Source organism: Mobula birostris, chromosome 2, assembly GCF_030028105.1.
Source record: "Mobula birostris isolate sMobBir1 chromosome 2, sMobBir1.hap1, whole genome shotgun sequence".
NCBI lineage: Eukaryota > Metazoa > Chordata > Chondrichthyes > Myliobatiformes > Myliobatidae > Mobula > Mobula birostris.
The window spans coordinates 121,982,488-121,996,728 of NC_092371.1; the positions used below are offsets into that span (position 1 = coordinate 121,982,488).

General features: G+C 40.1%; 1 protein-coding gene across 1 annotated transcript in view; it reads right to left on the minus strand.

The window, feature by feature from the left end:
• Nucleotides 1-14,241, minus strand: part of babam2 (BRISC and BRCA1 A complex member 2) — a 226,559-nt gene that overhangs the window by 72,342 nt on the left and 139,976 nt on the right. The window contains exon 7 of the mRNA XM_072247241.1: nucleotides 5,441-5,550. Within this exon, the coding sequence (XP_072103342.1) occupies nucleotides 5,441-5,550 (110 nt within the window). The remainder of the gene's footprint in view (nucleotides 1-5,440; nucleotides 5,551-14,241) is intronic.

Sequence of the window (14,241 nt, forward strand, 5' to 3'; positions counted from 1 at the left end):
GGAATAAAAGCACGATGCACATTTATTTCTGATAAGGGAAGTGAGCTGCCCTCCCGACCTTCCCAGAATACAGTGATCTACCATACTAATTCATATTCCATATTTTTGGGAATGTTAAGGAATACAGAAGATGATGATGGCCACGTGTATTTTTTTAGTTCATTTGACCACCATTTTCGTTCTCAAAATTCACTGCAGCAAAGAAAGTCACAAGTCACTTCAATAATCATTTCTAGACATTTTTGAAGCAGTTTGTAAAAATCATCGGGAGGAAAGAGTTAAAACTCAGGCACAATTCAGTGAATCAGATGGATGCAGAAACCAATGAAATAATCAGGCAAGACCTACAAATGTATTTTCACATTGCTTTTCACGGCTTGGTTCCCCATCATCCATGATTGATACAATTCCACCACTGTCAAGTAAGACTGTTCAAAAAACAAACCAATAACTGTTTCACATACACAACAGACACTACAGTATGGTTTACCTATAAACTTAATAGAACCAAGGTGTTAGAGCATGTTTTGTTTAGAAACTGCAAACCCACTCCTTATTCCAAATGACTCTTCCTGTTCCTCACACTAAGACATTTTCTCCATTGACTTTAGTAAGTTGTAATCTATCCTCTAGGTTGAACACAAATAATAATAGTTTGATGTTGCGGTATTCACCAAGTTTGGCAATTAGCTTGTAGACATTTCATCACCAGTCGAGGTGACATTCTCAATGCTCACTGAGGATGTCACCCCAACTGGTGATGAAATGTCTGCAAGCTAATTGCCAAGCTCGGCAAACACTGCAACATCAAACAGCTCAACCTGAGTTACCAATATTCAACACCATCCTGTATAACAGTATTTCACTTATTTATAACATAATGTAAAATACTAATAACCTACTGAGTACCTGGCAGAGTGGCATTACTCAAAAAAACTGATTGTGATTTTTTTAATGGCATAAAATGGCAACTGTTCAAAGGACAAAATTCTGAACAGGAAAGAAGGAACTGCCCTTAATATGTTCTCTATTTGAAATGATTTGATAAATGCTAATAATCATTAACTAAGGTAAATGTTCAAACCATCTGATCAGAATTACCCTGATCTCATTACATTTTGCAACTGAGGAGTGCTTAATACAGCATGGTCATTTGTATTCTATACGTGTTTATCAAGCTTTTAAACAGTTGTCCTCAATACCATATTTGGTAAAATCATGGAGGATATGCAACTTAACATAAGGTAACTTTGCACCTCATTAAAGAGTTGCTTTTATAAACAAAAACTGTTCCACACTTCTATCAACATCTCTATGTAGAAACATTTGACCAAGAGAAATAATCACTATTTATTTTTGTTCCCCACAATAGGTGAAAATAGAAATCATCTCTTAACCCAAGGGAAGATTGAGAATTATTGTTGGGGTGTTTCCAGTGCTATAACCTACTTCTTTTAAAACCTTACATGTACGTAAATAATATGGTCCTAGGGATTCTACATTCTTCAAGTCAAAATTTGTTTTCCTGATCATATCTTGCTTATATTACCATCATGATTTGATAATATTTTTTGTGGATATCTAACAGACAGTGCCTTCCTCCGCTACAAATAATACCAGAAAGTAGAATATACACATGGTTTCCTTATTTTCACTTACAGGATCACTTTACCAATTATCAAAGGATATACTTTGACGACGCCAAGTTTTATCATTTTCACATCTTAATGATAAAATGTTGCATTTTATATTTCCTGTAGTTTCCCCCCACCCCCAACTTTCACCTTTTGTAGCTCTATTTCCTGCTTTGGTCATATTTTCCCTCTTGTTCCCAATCACCAGAATGTCATAACTTTTGCTTTAATATGTTTTACATTGTCATGATTAAAACCATAGTGAATACTCTCAAAGTATGAACAAATTGAAGATGCCTTAAGTATTATGAATATCTCAGCAAGGTACCTATCTGACTATATATGATAAATAATTGTTTAGATTTTCTTGCTGTTTGTTTCCCTGATACCACATATCAGGTGAATGGGGATGAGAGGGATAATAAATCAGCCATGATGGAATGGCAGAGCAGAATTGATTAGTCAAATGGCTTAATTCTACTCCAATGTCTAAAGGTCTTCTGGTATTAGAAGAAGCACTTTTTACAGTATATTTTTTGACATCACACTTTTCTTGTCAGATAATGAACAAAAGTAAGCAAAGTTCCAAATGAAGATAAAACTACAATACCCAGTGCAAACTTTGCACCTGTTGTTTGTTCTCTATATTACAAAAACATTCCCATGCCCTTTGCAGCTTCAAACATTTGTTCAACAATATTGCAAACATTTACATTCTAAAGTTTGCTGTGCTTCTCCAGATTATTTTCCTCTGACTTGACGACCCAAAATTTAAAATTCCATTTCAGCCTAATGCCCCACCTAGATCATTCTGCACCTCACACCAAAGTTGCTGGTGAACACAGCAGGCCAGGCAGCATCTCTAGGAAGAGATGCAGTCAACGTTTCAGGCCGAGACCCTTCGTCAGGACTAACTGAAGGAAGAGTGAGTAAGAGATTTGAAAGTTGGAGGGGGAGGGGGAGATCCAAAATGATAGGAGAAGACAGGAGGAGGAGGGATGGAGCCAAGAGCTGGACAGGTGATTGGCAAAAGGGATACGAGAGGATCATGGGACAGGAGGTCCGGGAAGAAAGACGGGGGGGGGGGGGGGGGGACCCAGAGGATGGGCAAGGGGTATATTCAGAGGGAGAAAAGGGAGAGTGAGAGAAAGAATGTGTATATAAAAATAAGTAACAGATGGGGTACGAGGGGGAGGTGGGGCATTAGCAGAAGTTAGAGAAGTCGATGTTCATGCCATCAGGTTGGAGGCTACCCAGACGGAATATAAGGTGTTGTTCCTCCAACCTGAGTGTGGCTTCATCTTTACAGTAGAGGAGGCCGTGGATAGACATGTCAGAATGGGAATGGGATGTGGAATTAAAATGTGTGGCACTGGGAGATCCTGCTTTCTCTGGCGGACACAGCGTAGGTGTTCAGCAAAGTGGTCTTCCAGTCTGCGTGGGGTCTCGCCAATATATAAAAGGCCACATCGGGAGCACCGGACGCAGTATATCACCCCAGCCGACTCACAGGTGAAGTGTCGCCTCACCTGGAAGGACTGTTTGGGGCCCTGAATAGTGGTAAGGGAGGAAGTGTAAGGGCATGTGTAGCACTTGTTCCGCTTACACGGATAAGTGCCAGGAGGGAGATCAGTGGGGAGGGATGGGGGGGATGAATGGACAAGGGAGTAGCGTAGGGAGCGATCCCTGCGGAAAGTGGGGGGGGGGAGGGAAAGATGAGCTTAGTGGTGGGATCCCGTTGGAGGTGGCGTAAGTTATGGAGAAAAATATGTTGGACCTGGAGGCTGGTGGGGTGGTAGGTAAGGACCAGGGGAACCCTATTCCTAGTGGGGTGGCGGGAGGATGAAGTGAGAGCAGATGTACGTGAAATGGGGGAGATGCGTTTAAGAGCAGAGTTGAGAGTGGAGGAAGGGAAGCCCCTTTCTTTAAAAAAGGAGGACATCTCCCTCGTCCTAGAATAAAAAGCCTCATCCTGAGAGCAGATGCGGCGGAGACAGAGGAATTGCGAGAAGGGGATGGCGTTTTTGCAAGAGACAGGGTGAGAAGAGGAATAGTCCAGATAGCTGTGAGAGTCAGTAGGCTTATAGTAGACATCAGTGGATAAGCTGTCTCCAGAGACAGAGACAGAAAGATCTAGAAAGGGGAGGGAGGTGTCAGAAATGGACCAGGTAAACTTGAGGGCAGGGTGAAAGTTGGAGGCAAAGTTAATAAAGTCAATGAGCTCTGCATGCGTGCAGGAAGCAGCGCCAATGCAGTCGTCGATGTAGCGAAGGAAAAGTGGGGGGCAGATACCAGAATAGGTATGGAACATAGATTGTTCCACAAAGCCAACAAAAAGGCAGGCATAGCTAGGACCCATACGGGTGCCCATAGCTACACCTTTAGTTTGGAGGAAGTGGGAGGAGCCAAAGGAAAAATTATTAAGAGTAAGGACTAATTCCGCTAGACAGAGCAGAGTGGTGGTAGAGGGGAACTGATTAGGTCTGGAATCTAAAAAGAAGCGTAGAGCTTTGAGACCTTCCTGATGGGGGATAGAAGTATATAGGGACTGGACACCTACGCTCTGTCCGCCAGAGAAAGCAGGATCTCCCAGTGGCCACACATTTTAATTCCACATCCCATTCCCATTCTGACATGTCTATCCACGGCCTCCTCTACTGTAAAGATGAAGCCACACTCAGGTTGGAGGAACAACACCTTATATTCCGTCTGGGTAGCCTCCAACCTGATGACATGAACATCGACTTCTCTAACTTCCGCTAATGCCCCACCTCCCCCTCGTACCCCATCTGTTACTTATTTTTATACACACATTCTTTCTCTCACTCTCCTTTTTCTCCCTCTGTCCCTCTGAATATACCCCTTGCCCATCCTCTGGGTCCCCCCCCCCTTGTCTTTCTTCCCGGACCTCCTGTCCCATGATCCTCTCGTATCCCTTTTGCCAATCACCTGTCCAGCTCTTGGCTCCATCCCTCCCCCTCCTGTCTTCTCCTATCATTTTGGATCTCCCCCTCCCCCTCCAACTTTCAAATCTCTTACTCACTCTTCCTTCAGTTAGTCCTGACGAAGGGTCTCGGCCTGAAACGTCGACTGCACCTCTTCCTAGAGATGCTGCCTGGCCTGCTGTGTTCACCAGCAACCTTGATGTGTGTTGCTTGAATTTCCAGCATCTGCAGAATTCCTGTTGTTTTCATTCTGCACCTGCTAGTCTTTGCTCTTGATGGTCTAATCACTTCCCCTAACTTAATATCATATCCAAATTTTGGCTTATCTTTAAAATCTTCTCCAGATCAATTAAATACAATACAAACAAACAAGTATTTAATTTCCATACATCCCTGGGGAGCTGGCTGGTTGCTACTTGCTATTCCGACAGAATGTCAATGACAATCATCCTCACTGTCATCCTTTTGACCTTGCCGTGTCTCAAAAACACTCTGCTTGCATCTTGTCAATCGCAAATAAAAGCATATGACAGGTTTGGTTGGAGGAATGCAGTTTGAGGTTAGTTCCTTAAGTTACAATACCTCGAGAATAAAGCCCATATTTGATTCTGAAGGCCTCTTTTAGAAGACAGCAAAACATGGAATTACTTGGGCTTATTATACACATATACACACACACACACACACACACACACACACACACACACACAAGTTTGCATCTGATGACAAGTAGTCTTAATGCAGATTTCTCCAACAAAAAGCAGAATTAAGATCTGAGTAAAAGTTGAATGGTAAAATTCTATGGAGTTTGAGATTTTTTTTTGGTCTTTAGGCTGGGATACAGAACAATATTAAACTTACTGTTCAATCCTTGGAGAGAGGTATAGTTTAGGAAACACTTGAGTGGCTTCAGCATCCTCAAAACTGACAGACAGAAGAGCAACATCTTCTCCTGGGTCTATAATTGTATCCTGCAAGGAAGAAAAGAAATATTATCAATGCAGATGTGTTGATTCATTACTTGTCAAAATGTCTTGTAATTATTCTGTAGCATATATTTCTCATGAGTCCATGCGCCTTTTGTGGTTCAATATATCAAATTAGTCAAGAGAACATAGATTTTCCTCTCCTGAATCAATTCCACTCTTGTAAGCTGCTGCAGGTCTTTACATTCTGCAAGGACCTCCATTTGCTTTGCATTACCACAAACTCGGAATCAGAACTTTTGCCTATTCAATAGCAGAATCATTACCTTTCAAGTGCTGAGTTCAGCATAAAGTCAGGAAAGCTGTCAAGTGCTGAAATATCTCACCAATTAGTCAACAGTTTCATAGAATGATTCTGTTATTTCTACCCATGCATTGTCCAGATGCGATTTTTTAAATTTGTTCAGTTACTGTCCAGTTTTGCTTTCTGCCAACGTTCCTTTCATCTTTTATTTTTTTCTGCTTTCCAGCTTATGTTCGGCTCCCATTCTATTATCCTGTCTCTCACAACTTTCCATGCTTTGGATTATACAGTACTGTGCAAAAGCCTTGGGTACATATATATACCCAATGTGCCTAATACTTTTGCATAGTACTGTCTTTGTCAACCTGGAGCGGAGAGAGTGCAAAGGATGTTGGGAATGGCGAGGGTGGGCACTGCAGTTGTGGTGTGGGTCAGGTAGCAGAGAAAGAACCCCAGAGGCGGGGGTTAATGCAGCTGCAAACACACCCAGCCCTGAGACACCAGGCAAGGTCAGCTGATTCCAAACATCATTACAGAAAGTCTCTTTGGTGCTTCCTGCTCCCTTGCCCTTTTCCCAGCCTTAAGTCCCCTCTCCTTGCTCTCTTCCCACTCTCAGTCCACAACAGAGACCCATATCAGAATCAGGTTTATCATCACTCACATATGTCATGAATTTGATTTTTTTTTGTGGCAGCACTACAGTGCAGTACATAAAATTATTATAGTACTGTTCAAAATTCTTAGGCACTCTATCTATATATATGTGTCTAAGACTTCTGCACAGTAGTGTAGTACCTCTAACATTTTCCAGTTTCACCAAGATGGGACATTATTGTTTCCCCTGGCACAGATGCTGCAGGTGCACTTCCAACATTTTGTGCTTCATTTCAGGTTTCCAGGAAGTACTGTAGTTTGTGTTTTTATCGGATTATCTATATTAATTATCTTACTTGCAATCAAGGGTACCATTATATTCTGAAAAGCAAACATAAACAACTGCGCAGGGTGTATGAATTAATGCTTCAGATGGATGATGTTTCAGTAGAACGAAGTTTACTGGAGTTCAATTTATGAAACTGGATACCTGGAGCTAATCAATATTTAAATTATTCTGAGGCAGGCACTTCCTCATTCTATAACTTACAGTGGAAACAGGCAACCATTGCTTTCAAAAATACTTTATACCTTGCCTCCCATTCTATGCAGCATTTATCCCTGCAAAAATTATAAAAGTCTTAGCAACCTAACGTATGCTCACGCTGTACCACCTAATCTCTGAAAGTGCAGGTTAAAGTGAAACAAAAAACAACCAGAGTCATGTTGTAATTGTGTCACTATCAGAAACATTGTAAATAATTATTTCTTTGTATAATATTGAAGGAATATTCATAAAAGGAATAGAGGCCAAACATGGGCTAAACGAATTACCTTGGGGGCCATGTCAGCATGGATGAATTAGGCCTAAGGGCCAGTTTCCATGACTAAAAGAAGGAAGTGCACAGAAATGGGTAAATTAAGGTGGGAAGGCCAAGGGGAGTTCCCTTTCTCGATCACCCAGTTTACAGTAAACTACATCAGTTAAGATGAAATGTGCTTACTCACATATTAGTAAAGAATGCTGCATTATTTGTAACATAAAACTTTAGTGGTCCATAATCCGCAACACAAAGTTTACTATAACACTGCAAATGTTGGAAAACCATTAACAAAATTACGAAGTGCTAAAGTGCACCAGATTAAGCAAGAGCAGTGGGGAGAGAAATAAAGTTGAAGCTCTAAAGCTTCATGTAACTGGAGAGTGTAGCAGCAATTCACCTGCACTTTTCCAATTTACTCTACTGTATTCATTGTGCATGACATGGATATAGTGAAGAAATCAAACACTGATTAAGCAACTACTTTGCCAATACTTATTTGGCCTGCAAGGGCAGGGGTCCCCAACCTTTTTTGCACCGCAGACTGACTTAATATTGACGATATTCTTGCAGACCGGCTGACGGGGGGTGGGGGCGGGGAGGCGGTTTCAAGTTCAACAGTACGTGACAGGCAATAAGGAAGGGTGCATACCGTTTCATATCGCCAAATCATATCATTTCCTGGCGGCCCAGTAGCACGTGTTTTGTGGCCCGGTGGTTGGGGACCACTGTGCAAGGGGACCCTCAGCTTCTAGTCCCTGTCACTTGAATTCTCTGTTTCACTCTCAATCTAATCTGTTTTTTGGCCTCCAATGATGACTGCATAATCTTGAGCAATAGCACCTCATTTTCCATCTGGGCCTGATGCAGCCTTTGGAATTAATATTCAATTTAACAATTTTAGGTAGTTTCAATTTATTTCTCTGTCCTGTTGGTGTTTAAATTAATTGTACTCTTTGTAATTTTTATTTGCATTTTATCACAGACATTTCCACTGTTCCTGCTGCTCTCTCCTCCATGCAATTCTAAGCTCATTTACATTCTCACCTTTCCAGTTCTGCTAAAAAGTTCTTGATCCAAAACACTTTCTCTCCTCATATACTGCCTGACCTACTAAGTGTTTCAGGCATGATCTGATTTTGTGTCTACACCATAAAACTTGCATGGTGCATATACATTTTATGGTTGCTTTTGATTACATACACATCTTAATTAGACCACAAGACATAGACATAGGAGCAGCATTAGACTATTTGGCCCATCAAGTCTACTCCACGATTCAATCATGGCTGATCCTTCCCCCCCCCTTCAGCCCCACTCCCGTTAACCTTTGATGCCATGTACAATTAAGAACCTATCAAGCTCAGCCTTAAATACACCCTATGACCTGGCTTCCACAGCTGCCTGTGGTAATAAATTCCACAAAATCACCACCCTCTGGATAAAGAAAGTTATCTGCATCTCTATTTTAAATAGACCCACCTCTATCCCGAGGCTCTGCCCTCTTGCCCTAGACTCCCCCATATGGGAAACATCCTTTCCACATCTACTCTGTCTGGTCCTTTCACCATTTGAAAGGCTTCAATGAGATCCCCCTCATTCTTTCAAATGCCAGTGAGTACAGACCCAGAGCCATCAAAAGTTCCTTGTAAGATGCAAGCACATCTTTTCTTAGAGGAGCAGCCCGAGACTGTTCACAATACCCAAGGTGAGGCCTCACCAATGCCTTATAAAGCCCCAGCATATCCTTGCTCTTGTATTCAACATTACATTTGCCTTCCTCACCACTGACTCAACCTGCAAGTTAACCTTGAGGGTGTTCTGCACAAGGACTCCCAAGTCCCTTTGCATCTCAGATTTTTGGATTTTCTCCACATTTAGAAAATTGTCTGCACGTTTATTTCTATCACTGAAGTACATGACCATGCATTTTCCAACATTGTATTTCATTCGCCACTGTCTTGCCCATTCTCCTAGTCTTTCAGCAGACTGTTTCCTCAACACTACCTGCCCCTCCACCAATCTTCATATCTTGGCAACAAAAAAGCAGTCCCAATACCCATCCCTGTGGAACACCACTAGTCACTGGCAGGCAACCAGGCAAGGATCCTTTTATTCCCACTCCTGCCTCTCAGCAATCATCCAATGTTCTAACCATGTTAGTAACTTTCCTGTGATACCATGGGCTCTTAACGGTAAGCAACCTCATGTGTGGCACCTTGTCAAAGGCCTTCTGAAAGGCCAAATATACAACATCCACCAAATTCCCTTTATCTATCCTATGTGTAATCTCCTCAAAGAATTTCAGCAGGTTCGTCAAGCAAGATTTTCCCTTAAGGAAACCATGCTGACTTTGTCCTATCCTGTCCTGTGTCACCAAGTACTCCATAACCTCATCTTTAACAATTGACTCCAACATCTTCCCAACCACTGAGCTCAGGCTAACTGGTCTATAATTTCCTTTCTGCTGTCTTCCTCCTTTTTTGAAGAGTGGAATGACATTTGCAGTTTTCCAGTCCTCTGGCACCATGCCAGAGTCCAATGATTTTTGAAAGATCATTGCTAATGCCTCCACAATCTCTACTGCTACCTCTTTCAGAACCCTAGGGTGCAGTTGATCTGGCCCGGGTGACTTATGAACTCTTAGGTCTTAGCTTTTTGAGGACCTTCTCCCTTGTAATAGTAACTGCACTCACTTCTCTTGTCTTACACCCTTCAATATCTGGCACACTGCTAATGTCTTCCAATGTGAAGACTGATGCAAAATACTCATTTAGTTAATTAAATCATTAGTTACATACAAAAAAAAGAGTAACACAAAAACAGTACATCTGGAATGAGGCCTATGTGAGATTTTAACACCTTTTCCTTCAGCAAGAAATTTAAACATATGAACTACATTTCAAGTTCAAGTTTATTGTCAGTCAACCATACACATGTTTACAGCTAAATGAAACAATGCTCATCAGGGACCACAGTGCAAAACACGGTACATATATCACAGACAATAATATTAATACAATAATATTTACAGATAAAAAGCATTCTTTAGATGTAGAAGTTGATATAAAGTGCATATATGATATTTAGTTAAATATACAACAGTATTATTGCTACTGGTGCTGTCAGAAATAATGTGCACTGGGTGGTAGCAGGGTGCTAAATCTATATTTAATAAATTAGATTTCAGCAATAAAAACAAAACTATTTAGTCTTGTATCATGTTATAAGATGAAAAGCAAAATACTGCCAACTGTAGCAAAAGAAACACCCACAAAGTTCAGCTATTCAGCCTAACATGACTATGTTGGCTTTCCAGAACTATTTAGCCTACCCCATTATCTTGCAGTTTTGCTTTGTTCTTTATGTATTGGCGTGTTGGCACATGGCCAAGTGGTTAAGACATTCGTCTAGTGATTTGAAGGTCACTAGTTAGAGCCTTGGCTGAGGCAGTGTGTGTGTCCTTGAGCAAGGCACTTAACCACACATTGCTCTGTGACGACACTGGTGCCAAGCTGTATGGGTCCTAATGCCCTTCCCTTGGACAACATCGGTGGCGTGGAGAGGGGAGACTTGCAGCATGGGCAACTGCTGGTCTTCCATACAACCTTGCCCAGGCCTGCACCCTGGAAACCTTCCAAGGTGCAAATCCATGGTCTCATTAGACTAACGGATGCCTATTATTATTATGTATTGCAGTGGATTCCAGTTAATTGGGCCATCAGTTAATTGGTGCAGCCACTTATTCGGGCTAACTCTTAAAGAACAATACTAATCAAGAAAATACCCACGATTCCCTTCATTTATTTGGGACACTATGCCACTTAATTGGGGCAGAAGACTGTTGCCAAACAGTTTCTAACTAGCATTAGTCGTGTGCACTTGTGTGGGTGTTGAGACACACCACACTTCAAGTACACAGTTTTTAAGTAGTGTCAGTCTCATGAGTTTGTGTTCAAAAAGCAGCAATTTCTGTCACTAATAGTTGGTGAAATATAACCAGTAAAACAATTCAGAACTGTTTTGCAGCTGTAGGTATTCAGGTTTGAAGATGTTAAAAAATGGCTGGGAGTGAAATAAATGGATTTCACAACTTCAACAAGTTAGGGTCCAAGGAGAATTTGAAGATATCAATCTTCAAACCAAATGTTACACTGAAAGCATTGACAGCATTGTACAAAGGCTATCTGTGCTGATTTTGTTAATTTAAAGTCAGAAGAAAGTGACGCAGATGAATCCCCCTGCTTATAAGAATTAGGAACTAATATAAGGTTTTATAGTACTGCAGTAGTATTGGCACTGTTCTAGTTTGTTCTGCATTTCATGTAAATACATAATTTGTTACTCAGTTAAACAGTAGTTTATCTTTTTTTTAATACCTTTTAGCTATTTCCATGAAACTTCGGCTAATTGCAACAGCTGCTTAATTGGGCCAAAATGTACTGGTCCTGATGTGTTCCAATTAACCAGAATCCACTGCATTGGAAATTAAATAGGAAATACTGAAAACATTTTCTGATGAACAAGCATCTGTAAAGGCAAATTAGTAATTCCCTCAAACGATGGTCAACTTGACATATTAAATATCACCTTCCTCTCTGAAAATAGATTGCAGTTACATTTGCAGCATTTTCTGAATTAATTGCATAAATACTTATTTTACATGGATGTTAAAAATACACTAATTATTGAGAGGTGGTGAGCATATTTGCAAGAGTCTCAAGAAAATGTATTTCTTGTGATTTAATAAAATCAAACAATCAGACATTCTGGAGGTAGGATATATTGGGATGTGAAAGTTATAGGTTTCTGCAGAAGAAACACCCAGTGGGTCAAATGCCCCAAAATCATCTGGATCCAATAATGAGATCTTTTAAATTAAGCTTCCTTCTTTTTTGCAATACTGTCTTCTATTTTTTATAAAATCACTGGGATTGCTCCACTAGCAGTGGAAAGAAATTAGATTTAGACACGTTCACATTCTCCAGTCCTGAATACTATTTCAGAATTAGCTGACTACCCTAGGTATACCAAACAGTTCTACAATATTGTGCAAATGTCTCAAGCTCATATATATATATATATATATATAGTGAGGGTGCCAAAAACATTTGCACAGTACTGTATTTGTCAATGTGGAGTGGAAAGCGAATTTGTAAATCTGGCGGGAGTAAAGGATGTTGGGAATAGTGAGGGTGGAGTGCTGTGGGAGGAGTGTATGACAGGTGGCAGAGAAGAAGTGCCAAGGGTGGAGGATGGTGCAGTTGTTTACCCACCCAGCCTGAGACACCAGGCAAGGTCATTTGATTCCAAACAGTTGGTTTATTGATGATTACAGATTGTCTTTCTGGTGTCTTTCTCTCCCCTCTACCTTCCCCTTTTCTCAAGCATGATCTCCTTCTCCCTGTCCCCTTCCCACTCTCAGTCCACAATAGAAACCTCTATCAGAATCAAGTTTATTATCACTTACATATGTAATGAAATTTGTTTTTTTTGTGTGGCAGCAGTACAGTACAATATATAAAATTACTACAGCACTATGCAAAGATCTTAGGCACCCTAGCTATATATATGTGCCTAAAACTTTTACACAGTACTGTATTCTGGCAATTTGCTAACACGTTACTGTTTCCACAAAGTTGTGGTAACTAAATTATTTCTGGTTTAATTTCAGAAGCTGTCAGCCTATCTAAATCAGGATAACAACAACTCAGAGAAGCTGGAACACCCTGATTATAAATCTACACCCATTAATTAAATTTTAGGTTGAGATTAAGACAGGTTTGTACCAGTTTCAGAGCAGCTGCTTGGATTTGGATCAATTATTGAGCAGGGCAAAGAAAAGTTAACTGGTAATCACCAGTGATTTAGACAATACTTAAATAATCTATATATGCACCAAGGAACTGAACTGTAAGTTTAAATAGATTGTCACATGCACACAGAAACAGCTTGAGACTAGAATTAAAAAACAATTCTAAAAAACTTTGTTTGATTTTCCAATAATTTTGCCAATAATGTAAATTATTCTATGTTTGTAATAGTTGTCTTATTATTTATTATTTTATGATTCATATTGTTGTTTATTCTACCAGGCAGTTACCTTTGCTAAGGTGGATCCAATATCTGCTTTCTAGATCAAATCAAATTTAACAGTTTTCGTTTGCACACTAAGCATGAAAATATTTAATATGCCAGCTTTATGCTACCTATGCATTTACACAATCAAAGGAAATGTATTATTAAATTAATCATTTATTTCATTAATAAAAAAGACTTATTTTCTTTCTAAGACACAACTGCAGCACTTTAAATTATGGAAAGCACTGACTAATAATTGAAAGAATCATAATAAAATGCAAAGTTGTAACTGAGTGAGTCCAATAGGTACGTTATAACGGCACATCATTGTACCAGATGCAAAGGTAATACTGCATGCTGCCGAAGAAAATATTACCTTGATCATTGAAAACTTCCATAGAACAAATAATGCAAGAGGCACTCTAATACCTGTGCATTCAATTAATGGTGCAATGGCCTACAATGGATCTTTAAAATGGGTCTGCCGCTCTTCAATATATCTAGTGAGCTGGTAAAAACTTTAAGATCACAATGCAATGTATTACTAATTTATCATTACAAAAGCAGCATATTAACCAGCAGCCATAGGCTCTGCCTAATCTTTTGAGCATTGCTGATTGTTACATATTTATATTATTCGCAAAATCATTGGAAAGAGAAACAACAAGTTAAATGACTTTTTTTAACTTTAGACCCAGTTTGTTCGTGCGCACATGACAGTCTATTTTATTTTAGTGGGTTAGTTAGTATCTGCAAAAAAAAACTTCTCCAGATCTGAAACCCTTCATCAGATCTGTTAAAGAGAGAAAACAGGTCTGCCCTCAGTAGCACAGTAAGTGAGGGAGGGATATTCAGAACAAAAAAACCCTCTGAGAAAGACAGATAGACCTAGGCTTGTAGCACAGGCCTGCTACTGGCAATAGATAACAGATATAA